We start from the raw sequence: 21,751 nt of genomic DNA on the forward strand, positions 1-21,751 counted from the left end.
GCGGCACTTTCAGGGCAGGGTTGCCAGCAGAACGCACAGCCCTGGGCCAGGGCCGGCCCGTGCTGCTGCCCGAGTCTCCTGCCCAGTTTCAGCAGCTCGTGTCCATCCCGTGATGGTGGGGCTGCCGAGGCTCGATGGGCGGCCTGGGCTGCAGGCCCCCATTTTGGCAGGCGGTCACCCCGGTCTGGTGGTACTATGGAGCAAGGGGCCGGGGGAGGTGCTGGGGAGCCAGGGTTAGCAGGCATCCCTGAACTGCGTGAGGACGCCTGGCACAGCTGCAGGGAGAGCTCTCCCAGCCACGGGCCTGGTGCTCTGACCGCAGACTTGCCCTCATGTTCCAGACCCACGACTGGCTACTTAAGTGCTGCTTACTTCATGGTCAGTTTGATTATTTCTCTTTCCTCCTCTTCTTTTAATTTTTCAACAAAACTGTCCAGCACCGGCATTTCAAACTTAATGTACTGAGCGACCTAGAAAATCCAAGAACATTTTAATGTGCTTTAAATTAGAGGCCAAAAATGTTTTCTTTTCCTTGTGGCCGATTCAGCAGGGTTTTGTCTCCAAGGAAGAGGCTGCCCGTCTTCCTCCCACCCCCCGACACAGCTCTGTGTGTACCAGGGAGGATGGAGCCCATTCTGACCCCAAAGGCAACTGTGATCCCTGGGAGGAAAGATTAAACTGAATTTTAGGAAGACCATTCAATAGTGAGCAGAGTCACTCTGGGAGTTCTCTGGGGTTGGGGTGGAGATGGTGGGAATGCCATTGTTTCTAACAATAGAATGAAACTCACTAGTCTGCAAACGGCCCGAGGGACACAGGGTCACAGGCCTTCTTCTTGAGGTCCACACCCTAAGGCCTATTCTGTGTAGCGGAGTTTGAAAATGTGCTCTTCGCCCAGTCAGGACTCAAGATGTCCTGAGACACTTGGTCCTTTCCATAAGGTGCAGTTAGACCCTAGGTACGGAGCTTTTGTTGTTGTTTTTTTAATGTAAATAACAACAAAACACACTCCAATGAAGGAAAAGACTCTACCTGTCTGGAAAGAATGGAAAAGGCCAGGCCATGGTTTTCTAAGACCCAACTTCTTTTTCCCCTGAGCCAGCTGATGGATCTGGTGGTGGCTGATAGCAACAAGACAGGATGAAACCATCAAGACGGGATGGACTTTGTGATGGCCATGGGGGCCCTGGAAGCATTGCCCAAGGGGGCTCTGCCCAAGGTCACAGGAGTCCGCCACGCTGTCCCCCAGCCCCTCCCTCAGGAGAGGCCTTGAGATGCCGCAGCCCCACTCACATCGTGGGGGACCTCCTCGCCCAAGTCAGCTTCCATCAGGAATATCCTGGCGATCTTCTCACAGGGCCCATGCAGGATTCTGGCAATCAGTGGGTACTCACAGTCTTTTAATTTTGTACGCTCTGAAAGAGAATGTGGTAGACAAAATTCGTGGGGTGGTAGGACTGTGTCTCTTTGTTCTAGGATGGAAATGGGATGGAAGACAGATGTCCAGGGGCCCTGGCACTGCTGCCAGATGTTGTGTGATGGACACTGCCTTGATGTGGGTCGTGTCCTTCAGCGAAGGCCCAGCTCAGAGAGGAACAGTGGCTGGAGGAGCACGGCACGGGAAGTGGACTTGGGGAGGCCAGGCCATGCAGCGCTGGACACAGGGCTGTGTGGTACAAGCTCTGCAACAGCAGGTCCCAGTGGGTGAGGGGCTTCTCATCCATCCTGAAAACCCAGACGCACAGTCCTCCCCACCTCTCACTGAACCTACTGGAGAGAGCGGCTCACCATGTGGTTCTGGTGGGATTCCGAAAGGGATGACAAGTGTGCCTGGATATAAGCCTGGGAGGGGTGCCCGTGGTGGGGGCACAGCGTGTCCCAAGGCCAGGAGGGCACCTGCCCTGTGCCCACTGCACAAGCCAGCTCAGCCCTCAGAGAAGGAGCTCAGTTGGCGAGCTTGCCAAATGGATGGGGACTTGAGTCAAAGGCAGACACTTACCCCCAGACTCATGAACGACGTAGAGTGCAAACTCACTGGGGCCGTTTTCCACCTGCACAGGTAGTGACAGGAAGTCAGACCATGGCTTTTCAAGACAGGAGAGAGAGAAAAGGACCCCTGGCAGTAACCACATCCCCAGTGCCACACACACACAAATCCCCAGGACCACCCCCTTAAATTCCCAGAGCATTTCTCCTGCTAGCTTAGCAGAGGAAACCTCGTTCAGCCTTCTACCAGGAGCCATGGCTTTCACCAGCCCCCTCCCCAGCAAAACTGCAAACCACCAGCATCTGGGCGAGGCTGCCTAGGGCCAGACTTACTCGGAACTTGTTCAGCAGCAGAGTGAGCACCTGCAGGGTCGTCATGGTGCTGTTGACTCTCACGTTGGTCATGGACCCATAGGCAGGAGTGAACACGGAGGTCTGCACAGGAAGGGGGAGGCGGTTCAGGGGGAGGCCAGAGGAGACACAGGGCTGACACCAGGCAGGGTATGGGCATCCTGTCAGCCCGCTGGCACTGAGCAGCCTGGGACAGCAGGTGAGCCTGGGCTCTGCGATCACCTGTGTCTGTCCATCCACACAGATCCACACACAAGCTGCGCTCAGATCCAGGCATGAGCAGAGAAGCTTTGACAGCTCACATCATACAGAGGCCTCTAAGAAAGATGCCTGCAGATCTATAAGAGCCAGATTCTTTTTTCTAGGAACCAGGACCATAGGAAGCTTGGTGTGCTGCAGTGCATGGGGTCGCAAAGAATTGTGCACAACTGAGCGACTGAACATTAACCAGGGCCATGAGAGCCATTCACGAGGGGCTGGGGAACGAGTCTCTCTACTCTGTCTAGAACCATATCACCAGTGTCTGCTGATTCTAAGGCTAAAGCTTCTCAAATCTGTCCACCTTGCTCTATTCTCCCAGCCTGCCTGCGGTGAGGCCCTGTTTATACTGCATCAGCTTCCCAACTTTTCCCCTCTAGTCTCAGCCCTTTCGACCCATTTTCCACCCTATTGCACAAAGGAACAACCTTTCAAACACTTTGCAACTCGAAGTGTGTTCTGGGCCAGCTGTGTCGCGTACAGTCTCAGCTGCCTGGTGCAGACTCCTGGATTGGCACCTGCACTTGAGGAGGATGTCCCGGGGTGCAATCGTAGGGTAAACCTCGAGCAGTACTGTATTACAGCGTGCGCCGCAGCCTAGACAGTGGCGTCCGCCGCTCCTCCCACACGCCCCCTCCCAAGCATCCCATGCTCCAGCCACACGGCTTCTGCACAGTTTCAGGGGCCCGTGATATTCTTGCAGGTATCCTGCCTTTGTTCATGAGACACCATACATGAAGTCAACCAGGGAATTTCCGGGGAATAAAGTTAAAGCTTATTAAGTCCTTAATGATCACCAATCAGGTAATAACCCTGCTAAATACTTTATATAGATTCTTTGATTTAATCCTCACAACAGTCCTTAGAAGTACAGGGAGCTTGGAGAGGTTAGTAGCTCATTGGAGTCACCCATCTAGAAAGGGCGGAGCTGCCCCAAGCCTCATGCTTCACCAGCGTGGCACAGGGTCCTCCCTTCGTGTCTGACTTCCCTGTAGGCAAGCTCCTCCTTGCTTTCTGAAACTGATTCCAGTTCACACATTCCTCCTGTATGGTCCTAGCTCTGCTTTCCCCAGGACGTACTCGGGCTCAGGGTACACGAGGGCTTCGTTCAGTGTCCCCAGCTGATGTCCAAGTACTGGAGCCAGCCTCAAACCCAGACCTGCTTTCTCCACAGTTGAGATGTAGAATGACTCTGGGTGGTACAGAAAGTCCAACTAGACTTTCGGTTTCTAAGAAATATGAAACAGAGGAGTCAGGCTATCTCTAGGAGAAGAAAGGTCATGTCAACAAGACATCGTGTTTCTTCCGCCTGAACTCTTTTCTCAAGAAGACACCAAGCAGCTCCAAGTAGGAACAAGGGTCCCGTGGCTCCTTTCCTGTCTCTATCCACAGTGGTTTCTCCCGCCCAGGACACGCTTGAGTCCGACAGGCCAAGCACTGAAGACAGTACCAAGTTCACCCACGCTGGAAATCACGCATCACTGCTGTGAGAACTGTTGTAGAAAATAATTAAGTGGAGCAACAGTGTACAGTTCTAAGAAATAAACCCTGGAATAACAACTCCAGGAAGTTAATTCTAGGAATTTATTATTGTTATTATTTTTCAATTGTTGCCTTCGACTCAAGCACTTTGTTACCTGATTTCTAAGGACACATTCTGAATGGATGTGGAGCGAGGAGCAAAAAAGGGAGCCCCTCGCTCCTTCAGCAGATGTGAATCAACTGTCCAACATGGCTAAGACACCAGTTCAAGTCCCAGAAGGTACCCAGTTTGCCTGGAAGGATGGATCCACATGTGGCAGGTAAGTCTGTGGCTGGGGAACAGCCACCCTGACTAGCGTGTCGAGTGTAGGTCTGGCTGGCTAAGAAGGGCAGGATGGCACCAAGGGACGAGAAAGGCTGTGATGAAAGCCGCGACTCTTCACTTCGGTTCATTTCAAAGGCTACAGGCTGTTCAGACTTCTCCATGTCCCCGTGATATTTGCAATGACTAATGTAAGGTTTAAAGTGCCCAACACACCTCTTAGAGGAGAGGTGAATGTACTGAAGATAAAGCCCACGATTCAGTACCTTGAGTCATAAAAACCTTTTTTTTTTAGGAATGTATAGAATGAGTCTACATCCATGCAAAGAATCTTTCTAAATTTTCAAATAGTCCCTTAAAGTAGCATATCAATATTTATTCAAATATTAGCAAATGGTGCTTAATTAACACTTTGCAGACTAAACCCCTTTGGAACAGTATTTAAAGAATACCCAAGTCAGGGACTTTCCTGGCAGTCCAGTGGTTAAGACTTTGCCTTCCAATGCAGGGGGCTGGGTTTGACCCCTGGGCAGGGAGCTAAGATCCCACGTACCTTGTGGCCAAAAAACATCAAACATAAAACAGAAGCAATATGGCGACAAATTCAATAAAGACTAAAAATGGTCTACATTAAAAAAAAAAAAGAATACCCAAGTTAGATGGCCGGTCCTTTGGGTAATCCAGACATTCTTAATCTCTGTTTAACTTCAGCCCTGCCTTCCCCTTCCCCTGTGAGGAAACTACTCTCAAATACTCTGGTTTCCTAGATTTGGGCTTCCCTGGTGGCTCAGATGGTAAAGAACCTGCCTGCAGTGCAGGAGACCCGGGTTCAATCCCTGGGCCAGGAAGATCTCTTGGAGAAGGGAATGGCTACCCACTCCAGTATTTTTGCCTGGAAAGTCGCATGGACAGAGAAGCCTGGCAGAGTATAGTCCATGGGGTCACAGAGTTGGACATGACTGAGTGACCGACACACTCAGCCTCCTAGATTTAGTGAAGATAACCTATTGTTCCTCAGTAACACTCCCTGCAAAGCTAGTGTGGAGTGGAGGGAGGTCCTGATGATGGAGCGGGGGCCCTTCAGCCTGCCTTGTTGAATTCTTCATCCCCAAGCGCAGGGTACCACAAGAGTAGCTTGAATGGCTCCAAGCAGACCTCACCTGTGTGACTGTGCTTCAGATCTGACCCAAGACCTCCCTTCGCCCAGCTCCCCATCCCATGAGTCACCCACCACCTATCAGGAAGGGCAGCTGCTGAGCCTGGAAGCCCTGGCTTCCAGCTTCCCAGCGCTGCAGGATGTGTTCTATGGCAGGACGCCCCATTCCGGGCCTCACCCACACTGCCATGGGTGCCATTTATAGTAACAATCCACTTCTCCTTCTTACAGTTGGATTTGTTTATGGAATGATGTCATCAGGGGAAGGAGATCTCTTTTTCCTGAGGTCAGTACAATACATACTTGGACAAAAGGCTAGGACAAAAGGGTAAGTGCTGGGAATCAGGAGCTGTGCGAGTTCTCTGGGACCCATCACACATGCTCCAGGGCACACCCGACCCAGGTGGCTTAATCTACCAAGCGACAGTGACAGCAGGGTACATGACACTCCCGTGAAACAACAAACCGACCTTGGGGAGAAACCGTACAGAAAAGTGGCTTGTTGAAGACAAATGTAGCATCATTCTCCAAACATTCATGCAATCTGTGAGAATGAATTGACAGTGAGCGTGTGATGGGAAAAATACAGGCTTTGTGGTCAGGAAGTGAAATGTCATTTGGGGCAAGACAATTGTCCTCCTCAGCCTGTTTCTCCATCAGGACACAGGCACAGCCTCACCTGTATACCAGGGCTGTGCATGCTAAGTCGCTTCAGTTGGGTCTGACCCTTTGCGACCCCTTGGACTGTAGCCCCCCCAGGCTTCTCTGTCCATGGGATTTCCCAGGCAAGAATATTGGGGTGGGCTGCCACACCCTCCTCCAGGGATGCAGGCTGTGTCTCATGTCTTCTGCATCGGCAGGTGGATTCTTCACCACTAGCACCGCCTGGGAAGCCTACTGGGTTTTGCTGAGGGTGAGTTCAGGCGTGACCACCGAGGGCCCCACTACGGAAGGTGCGATGCGTGCATGGCGCTTGGGGCTGGTTCCCCAAGCCTGGCTTCGGGGCCCAGGGAGAGGCCGGGCGGGCCATCACCTTGTGGTTGTAAAAGTGCCCGTTGATGGAGAAGCGGTGCCTCCGGGTCCTCTGGGCCTCGCCGGGCGCCCGGCTCCTGGGCCGCCTCTGGATCACACAGGCCGCATCGCTCTTGGTGCGCAGCAGCTGTGGGGTCTCCTCGTCCTCCTCCACTGGCTCTGTGGCAAGAAATGGGCAAGGGGTCAGGCTCAGGACAGGGGCTGTGACAGAAGAGCCTCTGTGGCGGTGCCGCGTGAAGTGTGGCTCCCTGGGCTGCGGGAGACGGCAGTGTGAGCACTGTCCCTGTGATGGAGGCTGGGGTCCAGCCAGTGTGATACCCACTTTGCAGACAGAAAAGGTGACCCCCAGACAAGATAACCTGTGTCCCCATGCCACACGGCCATAGCCTCCTGACCTCCAACTCCAGGGACCCAGAGCAGGACTTTGACAGCCCCAGCCCTGTCCTCTGGGACAAGCCCTTCACTGAGTCAAGAGGAGGTGCAGAGAGGACAGACACCCAGGCACGGATCCTGGCAGGTGGGGGAGAGATCCCAGAGGCCTGCAGGGCCAGGTGAGAGCCGTGTTCTCTGCAGATGTTCTCCTTTTCAGAAGGCAGCACGCTGCAGGGATTCAGACAAGCATACCACCTCTGGAAGCCTGCGCTCCCTGTCCTTGGGTGAGGAGTCAGTAAGAACACCTTGGGCTGAAGAGAGATTTAGCAGGGGCTGGGCTTCCCTGGTGGCTCATTGGTAAGGAATCTGCCTGCAGTGCAGGAATTGCAGGAGATGTGGGTTTCAGCCCTGAGTCAGGAAGATCCCCTGGAGAAGGGAATGGCAACCCACTCCAGTATTCTTGCTTGGAGAATTCTATGGACAGAGGAGCCCGGTGGGCTACATTCCATGGGGTCGCAAAGAGTTGAACACGACAAAAACAGCTTAGCGCACACGCTCTTGAAGGCAAACAAAGCCACTCTTTGCTACTCCACAAAGCTGATCTCCAGAGATGGCGGTCATGAGCCAGCCGCCCCCACCCCAGATGAGTGGGACTGGGTCGCGGGCTTCTTGAGGCCCCACCAACCTGATCTGTCTCTGGAACTCTCCTCCTGGGGCCCAGCCTGAGAACTGGGTTCCTGGGCAGTGACTCTGCCATCTTGAACAGGTGGCTCCTTCCTGAAAAGAGACAGTCATGGTGCTGAGAGGGCTGCTGGCAGAGAAGGGTAGTTCAGATCAAAGAAAAGGAAGCTGGCTGCCTCTGTGGGCCAGACACAGGCCAGAAGCAGGACAGGCCGAGTTGAGGCCAGGATTTCACACATTGTCAACGTAAAAGATAAAAACAAGAGCAAAAGGTTGCCAGTATCTGCTGGAAGGAGAGGGAGTCTGCCCTGCAGACCTGCGTGGCCTGTTCTAAGCCCTGGGGTACGGACAGAGGGACACACACAGACCCATGCTGGGCACCAGGCCGAGGCGGTTGGCTTCTGTGGCTGTGTGCCAAGTGGGCTCTCTGGGCTGCCTTCTGGCCTGGGGGAGGAGGGCAGCAGCACCCTCGAGGGGGCTAACCTCCAGGCCCCTGTGAAAGGTGGACTCCAAGCCAGGGCAGCCAGCGCTGGACTGGAGGAGGGATGGGTGTAATGGGAAGTAGCCATACCAGGAAAGGAGCCTGGGAGGAGGAGACAGAGGAGCCAAGCCGGCACCGAGGGGCCTCCGAGGGGCCTTGTCTGAGGTGGCTCGTGTGACCACTTTTACCCTCCTTTCTAAGGAGCCCGTCCAAACTCGAAGCTCTAAGGCCCAAATCCAGTATGAGTGACTAGGGACAGCTGGAGATGAGCCAGGGGCATCGGCGTGCAGAGGGCCACGAGAGCAGCAACTTTACTTGCATTTTTGAAGGGGAAAACGTTTTGAATTTCCGACTCTTAGAAGGATTTATTATGTGTGAAAGCAAGCAAAACTCAGCAGCTTGCTGCCCGTCTTTGGGTGTGAAGTGGAAACAGGCAAACGTCTGTTAAGACAGGTAGAAAACCATTTTATCCCTATCAAAACATTCTTAATATATTCAAATAAATCTGATATAAATAAATTCTGATAAACTTGTAAAAATAAATTCTGATATTGAAATAAAAGCAGAACCGTTGGAGGCTAAACCTGTGTGTTTCAGGACAGAACAGACTGAGAGGCTTGGCTTGCAGACAGAGGCCTCTTTCTCTTACAGACGAGGAACGTCTGAGAAGCACAAGTGGAGGTGAGGGCAGCCTGGAGGGGGTCGGGGGTGACTTGGTTGTCATGGAGAAGAACCACTTGGGGGTGAGGCTTCAGGTTGGCAGCTGAGGTCCTGGGCTGAGGCAGTCAAGGGGTGACTGACCAGGTTGAGGGTGGGTTACCCTCCCACCTCCTGCCCCAAACAGAAATGGGGCTTTCACTCAGAGACAGAGATCAACCTCCTGGCCCCGCACACTCCAAGCAGTAGCTTTAGGTTGTCGTGGAGACCACTGGGCCCCGCCCCACCCAGCGGGACACTCACGAATGGCAGCTGGACTGTCCAGGTGTCCAGGAGAGGTGCACGCGCTCCCTGTCATCCTGTATCTGGAGCCGGATGGGCCGCTTCAGTCCCCAGGAAATGTTGAGGAGCCCCTCGATGATCAGAGCCCCTTCTTCCTGTGGGGACCCACACGCTCAGCCTCTCCTCTCAGAGCAGCCGCACTCAGGGGTCACTGACCACCTTCACACCCCCCTCAGACGTCAGCCCCCGCCCACGGGACCCCCCTGTGCACTCAGGCCCCCAGGTGCAGCCTCTCATCCCTAGGGTCCCGTCTTCCTCCAGGGGAAGGCCCACGAATTTCTCTGTGCTCTAAGGCACGAGGCCCGGGCTGGAGAGGAAGCCTGAGGCGTGCCCTTCCACCACTCGGGAGCAGGGGCTGGGGCAGGGCGCTGAGTCAGGTGTCCCACAGGAACGCAGCTGCCGTCCGGCAGGCACGTCCACACAGTGGCAAGGAAACACGTTCCAGGGAAGCACAGCTGTGCAGACACCGGTGCGACACGGGACAGCTCTCCGTGCGGCGCTGCGCCTGCCCAGGGGGCCCATAGTCACCTGCTCCTACTGGGAATGTGCCAAGGGCACTGGATCCCATGCCCACTAGGGCTGAGCAGGACCAGCATGGTCCCCACCCCCAATTTCCAAGCTGGCCTCTTTCCTGAAGGCCAGTCTTGCCTTCCTCACCACCTGGGGTATGGCCAGTCCTGTGCCCCACTACTGGCACACACACTCAGAGTATCTACAACAGCTCCCAGCCGGCGATCCTGACCAGCCCTAATTCTCCAAGGTCTGCAGATGGCATGGCCACTCATCTGCTGCCAAACCCTGAGGTCCTAATCAACAGAGTCCTCCAGAAGCACTCTCAGCCAGCTCCCACTTGCTCCCCGTGGGTCCTTGATTCTGTTTCTTGACCTATTTCAGGCTTCTGTCTGCACACAACCACCTCCAACTTCCCTGTGCCAAGCTAATCAAGCCCACACGTGCTCCTGGCCAGGCTGCTTTGTCTGTACCCTCAGAGCACCTGCCAGGAACCTTCTCAGCCTCACCCTTCAGCCGAGTCAGGTCTCCCCAGCTACATGCTCCTAGTCTGCTCTGATACTGGTCTTTTGGCAATGAACTTAAAACATCATTCTCCCAGTGCTCTCTCAAGCACCATTCTATTATAGATTCATCAACACCATTTCTTTCTCCTTGTTGGCACTGAAAACTGTAAGAACAGAGACCCTGTGGGAGTCTCACATCCCTGGCAACACTTATAGGGCTGTCCTGCAGTACTGATCTCATGGTAGTTAGTAACATTTTAAAAACACCCTGCCATCCACAAAGAAAATAGTTCTCTTCTGTTCAAGGTTATCAAAAATACACATAACTTTCTGGAACGGCCTTGCACCATTTGCTAAAAACAAGTGACAGCAACAGAAACAGCCAGAGCCGCTGATAACCACTGACGCTGCACAGAGAGGCGACTCGTGTCCCTGGAAGCAAAGACTATGGATTCAGGGAGTTAGAGGTCCCGTGAGGACAGTGAGAAAACCCAAAGTGGGAGGTGAAGGAGGTCCCCTCCTCTGCTGTGGGTTTCCTCTGATAAGATCAGAGAAAGCTGCAGGCCGGGAGGGTGTTCCCTCCATCCAGGGAAGGGGAGCTCAGGCTGGGGGCACCCCTGCTGTCTGCGCAGGGACATCAGACATGAGCCACACGAGGCAGCTGGTCCCTAGCACGGCTCAGCCCTGACCTCAGAGGCAGCAGCTCTCCCCAGCCCCTCGCTTCCCCAGACTAAGCCCCTGCATCTTTCTTCACAGTGGGGTCCCCAGAACTGTCTTTGAAGGCCTGGCCTCAGCATGTCCAGCTTCACAGACCCCGCCCCAGCCTTGCCCCAGAGCATCAGCTGGTCTGTGGCTATGGTTTTTTCCATGTTCCTCCACCCAGAGTCCGCCGTGGGGCGGGTATCTATGGATAAACATGTCTGCAGGTGGACATGAGCTGTTCCTGGTGAGCGGAGGCTCTCTCCAGCAATGTGTCAACATCTGACAGTGGTGTCTGAAGCTGAGTCTGAAAGCCAAGACCTGAACCGCATTTTGGGTGAAGGACATAATGACTCGGTCATTGCCACGTTCTCTGTACCTAGAATAGCCACTGCTGCAGAGGTGTGCTGGTTAGATAGCCAGGAACAAAGACACAAGCCCGTTCTCATCCGACAGCTCCTCATCTGTGAAGCAGCAAGACCAGGACCCCGCAGGCTGCCCCCGGTCCCAGAGGAAGGTGGGCATAGCCCAAGGCTCAGCAAGCCCAGGGAAGCCCGGCCTCGGCCATCTCCAGGCTGAGTTCCACATTGCTGTGTCTGACGGGGTCCCTGTGGGTGCAGGCCTGGAGCTCAGCCAGGGCCAGCAGTGGGCCAGAGTGACGTGGGGTGTCAGGGTGCTGGTGTAAGGTGTACCAAAGAACGCTTCCAGGTGGAGATGGTGGAGACTGGGGCCGCTGTGGAGGTCCAGTGGAGGCCCTGGCCCTCCCAGTGCCCTGAGATGGCACGGAGCTGAGGCTACCCCACCCCTGCCCTGTGGAGTAAACATTCCCAGAACCTCGCACGGGCGCAAACACTTGCTCCGAGCTGGCAGCTGGGCCAGACCCCGCCCGCCAAGCTGTTTTCCTCTGAGAGCCTTCCTGAGCGCTGCTATTTTTGGCCCCGTGTGACAGTAATTGATTGCCGGTGGAAAGGTTTATAAAAGCAGCGGCCAGGCCCCAGGCTTGCCAGACAGCTCAGGGAGGCTTTCGCTCTGGACAGAGGCCCGGAGCGTCGTCCTCCTTGTCCCTCTCACAGAATCTGGCTCCGGACACCGGCTCCAACTCCTCGACCCTGGGCCCTTGGCCCTGAGTTTCCTGGGCGCTTCCTGAGGACTTCCCTGCTCATCCATCTCCCCTGCTACCCCCAGACTTCCTCAGCTACAGGTAAGGGAGGGCTACTGCTCTCTGGCTTGAGGTAAAACAAAAACGCGTTGGGTATGTCTGAGGGCAGTTCTCAGCCTGGGACGTGCCCTGCTCACTGCGGGCTAGCGACCAGGATGCGGCTAACAGCGGAGGCGACAGCTGCGGAGGCTTTATATTCAGAGGCGTTTCCCCGAGGGGAACGTGCCATATGTTTTCCCAGCACCCTGGAGAGGTGTATTTATAACCCTATTTTATGGAGAAGTGGAGGCTTGGAGAGGTGACTTTGCCAAAGAACCCTGGGTCGGGAACGGCTGTCTGGTTTTGAACCCAGGTTTCCTCGGACTCCAGTCCCACGAGGCTGGGCTCTTGACCCACAGTAATGATAGGGCCTTAAGGGATGTTAGCAGAAAGAGCCCAGGAGTTCGAGCCTGGTCTTGGATCTGCAGACTTTAAACTGCTCTCAGGCTTCTGATTCACCCAGGCGACCTCAGACAGGGGAGGGGACAGGGGAGGGGTGTCAGGATGGCCAGCAGTCTCTCACCCAAGCCCTCTGTCAACCAACAGGCTGCTGCCTCCCTGTCACCGGCAGCCATGAGGTCCCGGCTTTTGCTTTCTGTGGCCCTCCTGCCCACAATTCGGGAGACCTCGGAGGAGATGCTACCCGGAGGGGCTGGAGAGGAACCGCCCGCCTCCCCCAGCCTGGATGACTACGTGAGGTCCATTTGTCAGTTGGCACAGCCCACCTCAGTGCTGGATGAGGCTGCAGCCAGGGTGCGAACCAGCAGACCCCACCGGCTAGCCCGTTCCTGTGCAAAGAGCTGCCCCACTGGGTCTCTACAGGACATGACCACTCGCTTCACTGGCCAGCAGCCCTCCCTGCCCAGGACTGGCACTGTGGACCCCCTGGACTGGCTCTTTGGGGAGTCTCAGGAGAAGCAGCCAAGTACAAGGGATGTGCCAAGGAGGACTGGACCCTCCGCTGATCCCTGGGCTTCTCGCAGACAGACGGACAGTGGCAAGGCGCCAGGGACCCCCAGAGGGAGGCTGAGTGATGCCAAGGCTCCAGGACACTCTCTGCAGAGAACGTCGAGGGACTGGCACCAGTGCTCCCAGGCTTCTGGGCAACCTGGACAGGATGCGGGCTCCCCCACAAGCCCTCACCACAGCAGCATCCTCAGAACTCTCTCTCTGCACCTCCCGGTGATCCATGAACTCTGACGCCTCCCCAATAAAGCCTTCTGTAAATAGCACACAGGTCTGCATCTCCTCCACACCTCCTCTTCCTATCCAACCGCCCCACTCCCGCCCGCAACCCAGCTGGGCACTGCCCCTGGCAGGTCTCTGGGAGGGAACCACCTCTCTGCAGGGGCTCTCTGCTTTGGCAAGTCGTAGTGAGACCCCTAGGAGAAGGCGATGGCGCCCCACTCCAGTCCTCTTGCCTGGAGAATCCCATGGACAGAGGAGCCTGGAAGGCTGCAGTCCGTGGGGTCGCGAAGAGTCGGACACGACGGAGCGACTTCACTTTCACTTTTCACTTTCATGCATTGGAGAAGGAAATGGCAACCCACTCCAGTGTTCTTGCCTGGAGAATCCCAGGGACAGGGGAGCCTGGTGGGCTGCTGTCTATGGGGTCGCACAGAGTCGGACACGACTGAAGCGACTTAGCAGCAGCAGCAGCAGCAGCAGCAGCAGTGAGACCCCTTCTTTGAAAAACAGCCTATCCCACTTGTGGCTCTCCTAACTGGCTTATCACCTTCGGCAAGTTATTTAACATGTCTGTTCCTCAGTTTTCTCCTGGGTAAGCTGTGATTAATGAGACCTGCCTCCTAGGTTGTGCTAAAACCCGCACGCATTCAGGGGCGCAGGTTACGAGCCCACACGTGGAGCAGCTGCTGCCTCTCTGGTGGTCTCACAGGTGGGGAAACAAAGAAGCTTGGGGGAGAGGAGAAATCAAAGTCTTGGCCCTCAATGGTTTCACAGCCTAGCCCTGGACACTCCCAAGTTCCCCCACGGGGACCATGAGCAAACAGAGGGGCTCAACCAACGCAGCTGCTGTGCTTCAGGGGTCTGTCCCTGGGGCTTCCCAGGGAACCTCAGGGGTCCCTCCGTGCAAGTCCTGCTGTGGCCCCAGGAGCATTCCCCCACGCTGATGGCCAAGACAGAAGCTGCCCCGGCCAGCCTGCAGGGCACCGCACGCCAGACCACACGGTTCTGTCCCCACTCATTCCCACCCCCCACCGCCTCACCCAGGGCCTCTCATCCGTGGGGTGAACGGCAGGGTCCAGGGACCACAGCCTCATTCCACATGTCCATGGGTGCCCCCCCCAGCCCTGGGTCCCCACAGCCTGGCAAACCTCAGTTCCCAGAGGCGTCTGGCAAGCAAGGGGGTGAGCATGAGGAACAGGGAGGGGGCAGACTGCCTTCCTCGGGGAGGAGGTCGGGCATCAGAGCAATCAGAAGACTCAGGCCCGAGGCCTGCTGCTGGGTTCTCCTGGGCCAGGCCAGGGCTGGCTGCCCTCGTCAGGGTGGGAAGGACGGACAGGCAAATGACAGAGCTGGGGCCACGGGCGGGCTGGAGGCCCGCTTCAGTTCCCCTACCTCCTTGCTCTGCGGACGAGCAAATTACTCTCCCTCCCTGCCTCTCTTTCGCCCTTTCTTTCCTTCAACTTTAAAATATTTACAGAAATCGCTTTGGACGTTTACGGCGCTCATGAGTCCTCTTTATTGTATGTTCTCTGAGGAGGCAGAATGTAAACCATACATTAAGAAAAAATTATTAGAATGATAATTTAAAATTTTAAAAGAAAACGTTTCAGACAAGTGGTTAGTTTCCTGATCTGTAAAGTGGGGACAGCAAGGCCCATCCTTCACATTCTACAGTGACTGGGAAACAGTACAAGTGAACTCAGAGATGGAATTATGAACTCTATATACGAATTCCCAGCGGTCACGACCTGCCGTGCTTCTGGCTGGCTCACACCTCTGGGTCCCTGACCTTCTGCAGCAAATATGTGTGGAACAGGCATTGGTTGGAACTTCCTTAGGAGGTGATGAGTAGGGCTGACCTACTGGGGGGGTGTGTGACTGGTGATGGGATGTGCTGGGCTCACTGGGCCAGCCTTACAGCGAAGTGGCAGAAATGAGGATGACGCTGCTAATCCCACCAGCTCAGAAATCACACTGCTGCATTTCGGGAGATCACACAGGGCCCCGGAGAGCCCTGGGCTCTGGACTTCTCTGTCTATTTCCTGGATGTAAAAGAAGCTAATGGCACCTTCAGAAGGTACCCCCTACAAAGAAAACAGAAAAGTTCTGGGGGAAGTGGTCTCCAGCAGCGTCCCAAGCTCCTGAGGACAGGAGCTCCAAGCCTAACAGAAAGTGCTCCTGGTGAGGCCCTAGTGAGCGGTCTCATCCTTCTCCCACCCAGCACTGAAGCCAGGGAAGGTACCCGAGTGCCCCTCCCACCTGGAGAGGCAGCCTGGAGCACTCAGCAACTCCCAGGGAACACAGGCCTAGTACTCACCAGGGGCCGGTGGTCTGTCAACCCCTGTCATTCCGGCCTTCAGGCCGTAGAGGAAGGGGGATCATTGTAAGGGGGAAGGGGATCCCTGGTGGAGGAAGGTCCTTCCCTTAAGCAGGATGCAGTGGCTCAGGGGCTGAGGTCCCACACTGGGTGTGATATGCGCTGAGGCCACCAGGGGGAGCTCTGCGTCCACTTAGAGCTGAGCGCTGGGCAAGGTGGGAGGCTGGCTTTGGAAGTTGGCTGCACACCACACCCAGTGACCCCAGGGACCTAAGGCCTCTAGCTCATAATGTCAGCAGTGATGTAGCTGCCCACTGGCATTTCCTGGTGGTCCATTATTCTCTACAGGAACCAACCAGCCTGGTTAAAATGCTTTGCTATTTTTCCAAAAGGCTCAGATTGCTCCTGGTTATTCCCACTTTTCATTGTAAAACAAGCAGAATTATCCTATCCTAAAGGCAAGGTTTTCAAAGAAGGAAGCTAGTGCTTCAGCCTACTGCACTGGGAATCCTTTGCTCCTAGCCCTTTAGAAGCTGGGGGAAAGTTCATGGGGAAACGCTTGCTCCAGGTGCGGCCCCTGCCCATTGACAACTTTCATCTCTCTAAGTTCAAGGGACTGCGGGTGAGACAGTGGAAGAGAAGGTGCCGCAACTGCAGCAGCCAGGCTGAGGTTGCTCCATGGCAGGCCTGGTGACCATAGGGGTGGGGAGGTACCTGATGCTGAGCACGCCGTGCTTAGCTTGGGGGTCGAGCCTGGGGATCAAAGGTAATGAACAACCCTCTGAGTCTCTAAGCTCTGGTGAGCCATCCCCAACAGAGACCTCCAAAGGTCTCCAGAGCTTAATGCTGACCCTGCTGTCACTGTATCATACACTTCTCTGCTCAGGTCTTGGAGCCACACCAGCATCTCTGACTTACTTCAATGTCATCATGGACCAGAGACTCATTTAAGAGTCTCGGTTTCTTTGTTGGAAAATGCCCCTCCTCCCTCATCAAGTTCTAGGACTACAATGAATAGAGTTGAGGCCAAGCTCCTCCTGTCTGTCCTGCCCTTGGGGCCCGCAGGGCCAGGAGAGGCCAATCTCAGGTGGCCCTGTAGCAAGTTATGAGGACAGCGAGTCCCTGAGGCCCAGAAGGTCCCAGGTGAGCGATCTGGGGAACTGCAGAGGCCCCGACACTGGGTGTGGGTGAGTCACTCTGAGATGTGGTGATCCAGGAACCAGTCATGCATTTCAGTATTAGAACTCCCTGCCTCCCAAGCCAGTGACCTGTCTCGATGGTGGCGGTCACCTCCAAAGACATACACTCCCTCAGGCTGGCATACCTGGATGGTTAAAGCTTCAGAAGTTTCATGAAAAGTACTTTCCAGCTCCAAGGAGATCAAGGCAGACCCCCCCACCTGCTTTAGGGTTAGAAAAATGAAAATCCCTGCCTGTGGGATGTTAACTTCCTGCCTCTGGGAACCCCAGGGGCTTCTCTTCCTGATGCAAGGTCCTCTACTCCTCCACGGGGACTGTCCCATCACACAAACAGGGCTGGGGCTTCCCAGTCCCTCTTCCCACTCAGCTGTTCCTAAAGAGGGGAGTGTCCTGGGGAATCCCAAGTGCCAAGATCAAGCTCTTAAATTAGCTGTTTTCAAACTTGGCCATCACCAGAATTCCCTGGAGGAGTTGTCAAAACAGCTGGGAGGGTGAAAGAGTTTCTGATTCAGCAGGCCTGAGAAAAGGAGGGTGGGAAGCGTCTGCTGGCCCTTCTCAGACACTGATGGGCTGCAGAAAGTCCAAGAGCCAACACGATCTCAACCCTGTATTCAGTCTGTCTGTCATGTCCAGCTCTTTGTGACTGTATGGACTTCCACCCGCCATGTAGCTCCTCTGTCCATGGCATTTTTCAGGCATGAATACTGGAATGGGTTGCCATTTCCTTGTCTAGAGGATCTCAGCCGTGGTAACCCCCAAAATAAAGCTTAACCATGATCACGATAAGACTTCCCATTTGGCTTTTTCAAATGTCCCACTATCCCGACCAGGGCTCCCCTGTGAAAGATCTGGAAGTTCTGGATGGTGGTTAAGACCACCTCTACTTAATCTGCCTGGTGAGCGGCTCCCTGAGCCTTGGGATGCTGGTCACTCCCTGGAGTTCAGCTGGTGCCCATGGGCTATGTTCGGCTTACAGACGTGCTTCGTTTAGCTCACATAGTGTTTTGAGGTTTGGAAATTCCACATGAAATTCCGGATATCTAGCTTCTTTTGAAAAATCAGGAAGAGTTTGGGTGTCCCAATCCCAGAACTCCACGCGGCTACCCTGGGCTGGATCTGACAGGCAGCGGGGCCTGCCAGTGGGCTGATGATGTCCTCTGTCACCACGCCCACCCTGCTCTGCACGTTTGGACCTGCCTGGCCCTGTGAGCATCGTTTGGGGAGCCCTCCTCTGCTGCAAGGCTCTCCTCTTGGTTGAAAAGCAGAGAGGCTCTGCCTTTACTCCTGGATTGCTGTGAACTTGGGCAAAGCAGGGCCCTGTGATGAAGGACGGGCAGAGGAAGGACTGGGCTGGGTGAAATCTCAAAGATTTCAAACCCCAGAATCCTGACCTTCACTGAGACAAAAGTCCCAGGAGGAAGGAGAAGACCCACATTTTGAAACCCATCGGCTCTGCATTCTCTTGGGGATGGCCCGACCCTCAGGACCCCTTGCAGGGACCTCAAAGGAGATAATTTTGTCCCCAACTCAGAGAATGGGAGACCTGACAGTTCATTATCCTTACTGGACACTTAAAGTGAAGGAAACATCCCTTCACTTGGTTAACAGGTATAAAGAATGGCCCTTGGTTAACAGGTATATGGCAGTTCCAAAAAAGACTGGCCGAAGTCTTTTTGGCCAGCCAGGATGAATGGTGACCTGTGGAAAAGGAGAGAAGCGGCCTCACCTCCCTGCGCCTCAGCTGGGAGCTCTTGCCCTCGTGGTAGCAGTTGTAGGTTTTCAGCAGGCTTAAGAGCTCTGACCTGAAAAGGAAAAGACACACATGTGATCTTGGGATGTGGCCGGGCCTTAGATAAAGCATTTGGCTTTGGTGGCCTCAGTTTCCTCATTTATAAAATGGGGAACATGCTTTGCCAACAATATATATTCCATTGAGAGGCTAGACTTTGCCATCAGACACATGTCTTTTAATCTTCTAGGGAATTTCACATGCCAGCACTCCTGGAAAGCCTGAGGTGGGGCCGAGAAGGAAGCAAAACTCACAGAGGGGCCCAGGTCACACTGCTGTACTTTGAGGGTGTTTGCACAATTTCACTGTTATAGATAAGAGTTCCTGACAATCTCTCTACACTTTACTTCTGAGTCACCTCCTCAGAATAAATCACTTGGGCTTGGATAATTGGCTTTTTAAAAGCTCGCTTTTTCCCCCCATATGACTTCCTGTAAGGGTCTGGGGTGGCTGCTGTGGGAGTACCAGCACAGATGTCTGTCTCTTCTTCCTCCTGACTTTCTGGACGTGGTCAAGGGATGAGAGTGACAGCTGCGAGGGTCAGATCCTGAAGGCCCCAGGAAGGCTACTGTATCCAAACGCTTTCTCCCCAGAATAAAGGGAAAGCCACGGCTTGTGCCTTGGCCGAGGTGTGGCAGAGAGAAAATGACTCCAGTTTGCGGCCCCCAAGCTGGGCTCTGCAGGCAGTGCGGTCCCATAGACAAGACATGAAGGCCACACACATGATTTTAAATGGCCCAGTAGCCCAGTATCGGGCTTCCCTGGTGGTCAGGTGGTAAAGAATCTGCCTGCCTGCCTGCACGCAGGAGATGCGCAGGAGACCCGGGTTCAATTCCTGGCTGGGGGAGACCCGTTAGAGAAGGAAATGGCACCCCACTCCAATATTCTTGCCTGGGAAATCCCATGGACAGAGGAGTCTGGTGGGCTACAGTCCATGGGGTTGCAAAAGAGCTGGACATGACTCAGGGACTAAATCACCACAGAAGTCATGTTACCAAGGAAAATAAAATAGGGGAAATTATTATCAAAAATATTATCATGTAATCTATTAAATAACGAGACTTTGTTCATTGTTTTATTTTGTAAGAAATGTTTGCCACTTGGAGCTCCTTGTATATTCAGTACACCCTTTCAGCCACAGGCTACGTGCTTAGCAGCCACTGTGGCTGGTGGCTCCCTGCTGGAAAGAGAGGCTCTAGAACCTCTCGGGCTGTGCTTTCACGCAAGCAATCTAGGGCCTGGATGAGCAAAACACGCTCTGCTGCTCTGGTGTGCAGCCCTGTGTGACCTGGGATGATGGGAACTGGCGAGGTTTTACAACGTAATGGTATTAACAATGCAGGATTCAATACTGCATGCCCAGTGTGCTTCTAAGTGTGTGAACACGGAATACAATTTTGTTAGAATATATTTATAGCACATAATTAATAGGATATATGTGTATATATATGCATTACACATAATAGGGCTTCCCAGGTGGCGTGAGTGGTGAAGAACCCGCCTGTCAATGCAGGAGACGTAAGAGATGGGGGTTTGATCTCTAACTGAAGCGACTTAGAATTCATCACATTAGGGTTACTATTATGACTTTTTCAAAATATTTAGTATTGTTCATTGTTCTTATTATCAAATATAAATCAGGAAACGATCTTGTAGGCAGCACTGCTTTTTTCAGGGTCTCCGGAAGGAGGATCCTAGGAGCCAGGTCCTCAGTAAAAGCTAATGCATTTTAAGGAGACTTGGTTTGCCTTCAGGACAACAGACAGGAGCTGACTAAATTTAGAAAATATTTGGACTCAGGACTCGAAATAAGAAATAAGATAAAATGAAAAGAAAAAAAAAAGATTTTTTCTTTAGTTCAGCAGTGAACTTGGGAAAGTTTCCCAGTTTTTCTTTTTTTTATCATGAGACAGACGGGGAGTAAATAAAATAAAAAGAAGCAGAATTAAATCATAATGTCAATAAAATATACTTTTTCAATAAAAACTCAACACCAGTTTTGAGGGTTCTTTCCATGAACTGTTTAACACAATATGAGTTTAGGGTTGCTCTAGTTTTTAAATAAATTAAATGCCATCTCTGCAGAATCACAGTAGGCAGCCACACTTTCCTGCCTTCCTGGGCCCTAGGGAGGTGGGGGTCAAATGCATACCTTGATCCTTGATCTCCAAAGAGAAAGACTTCAGGAAGAAGCACCCCCATCAGTGTCCCTGGGGCAGGCCCACCATCATACTTATTAAAAGTGCCCAGAATCCTTTCCCACCAAGGCCGCCCCCGGCAGGGGCGTGGCCGTGGGGAGGGCGGGCATGGAGGCCCCTCTCTGCACACAAGTGACTTACTTCAGAATGGACTTGCTGTCGCTGATGGGCACGTGAGAGCTGGGGGGGCAATCTTCCTTCATCTTCTCTTGTCTGCAGACTTGGAAGTTACCTGCTAGGTAGACAAGGAAGGGCCCACAGACGGGTAAGCCAGGAGGAGCAACAGCCAGTGTGGGGCCAGAGCTTTGGTGTAGAGGCCTGAGACCACTTACTCCTACTGCACCGCATCCCGCACGCCCAGGCACGGAGTGGCTGAAGTGTCAGACCCCGAGGACTTAATGGGACTCTGCGCCCACATGCGCCAGCCCGGGCAGGGCAAGGTCGGAACTACCGCTCAGCCCCTGTCCCAAACCTCTTCACAACCCCTAGGAATCAGATCGCTCTCCTAAGTGTTTCAGGCTACATCCTCTTCCTTTTAAGGGCACCTTGGATGATGTCTTCCACCTCCGCTGCTCCCTCAGACCTCTAAGTCGCCCTGAGCCTTTCTTGCCCATGCCCAAGGGTCCCGGGGTGGTTGCCCCATTGCTGCCTTTGGGGTCAGCACCCCTGGGCCAGCCCTCTTAGTGACAGGCTAATTGGTACCGTGGTCACTACATGCCGGAGGCCGTTGAGAGTATTCTATGAATTATTTATTCCTGACAGTACTATTACGAGGTAAGGACCGTCGAATACTCATTTCACGGATGGGGAAACAGGGACAGAAGTTACGTGCTTCACCTAAGATTCCCAGCGAGTCGACGGCAAAGTCACTGATCACAAGCATCTAGCCCTCGACTCTGGTCTTTCAGCCCTTCTCTATACTGATCTTGACAGTGACTAAAACCCTCAGACCCTTCATTTTCTCTTTGGCGCGTGAAGTAACATCTGCCCTACAGGGCTGTTCATAGACTCATCCATGAAACTGTCT

At 53.9% G+C, this 21,751-nt stretch overlaps 2 protein-coding genes across 5 annotated transcripts in view; one reads left to right on the plus strand and one right to left on the minus strand.

Annotated features, from left to right (window-relative positions):
• Positions 1–21,751, minus strand: part of RASSF4 (Ras association domain family member 4) — a 33,850-nt gene that overhangs the window by 2,391 nt on the left and 9,708 nt on the right. The window contains exons 2-10 of one of the 4 annotated variants that reach the window (XM_061405738.1): positions 20,866–20,959; positions 18,464–18,539; positions 9,082–9,215; positions 7,645–7,736; positions 6,589–6,746; positions 2,320–2,421; positions 2,000–2,051; positions 1,294–1,415; positions 373–470 (exon numbers count right to left, since the gene is read on the minus strand). In XM_061405738.1, coding sequence (XP_061261722.1) covers positions 373–470; positions 1,294–1,415; positions 2,000–2,051; positions 2,320–2,421; positions 6,589–6,746; positions 7,645–7,736; positions 9,082–9,215; positions 18,464–18,539; positions 20,866–20,927 — 896 coding nt within the window. In that variant the 5' untranslated portion in view covers positions 20,928–20,959. The other 3 variants (XM_061405739.1, XM_061405740.1, XM_061405741.1) reach the window with 3 other exon arrangements.
• Positions 11,768–13,265, plus strand: DEPP1 (DEPP autophagy regulator 1). The gene is made up of 2 exons (XM_061405744.1): positions 11,768–12,036; positions 12,580–13,265. Exon 2 carries the CDS (start codon positions 12,607–12,609, stop codon positions 13,231–13,233), a length of 627 nt encoding a protein of 208 aa, XP_061261728.1. The 5' UTR covers positions 11,768–12,036; positions 12,580–12,606; the 3' UTR covers positions 13,234–13,265.

The sequence above is a fragment of the Bos javanicus genome, chromosome 28, assembly GCF_032452875.1.
Source record: "Bos javanicus breed banteng chromosome 28, ARS-OSU_banteng_1.0, whole genome shotgun sequence".
Lineage (NCBI taxonomy): Eukaryota > Metazoa > Chordata > Mammalia > Artiodactyla > Bovidae > Bos > Bos javanicus.

What these genes read in the sequence shown, in the direction of transcription:
- DEPP1 (XM_061405744.1), top strand. Translation starts at nt 12,607, where the DNA reads ATGAGGTCCCGGCTTTTGCTTTCTGTGGCCCTCCTGCCCACAATTCGG.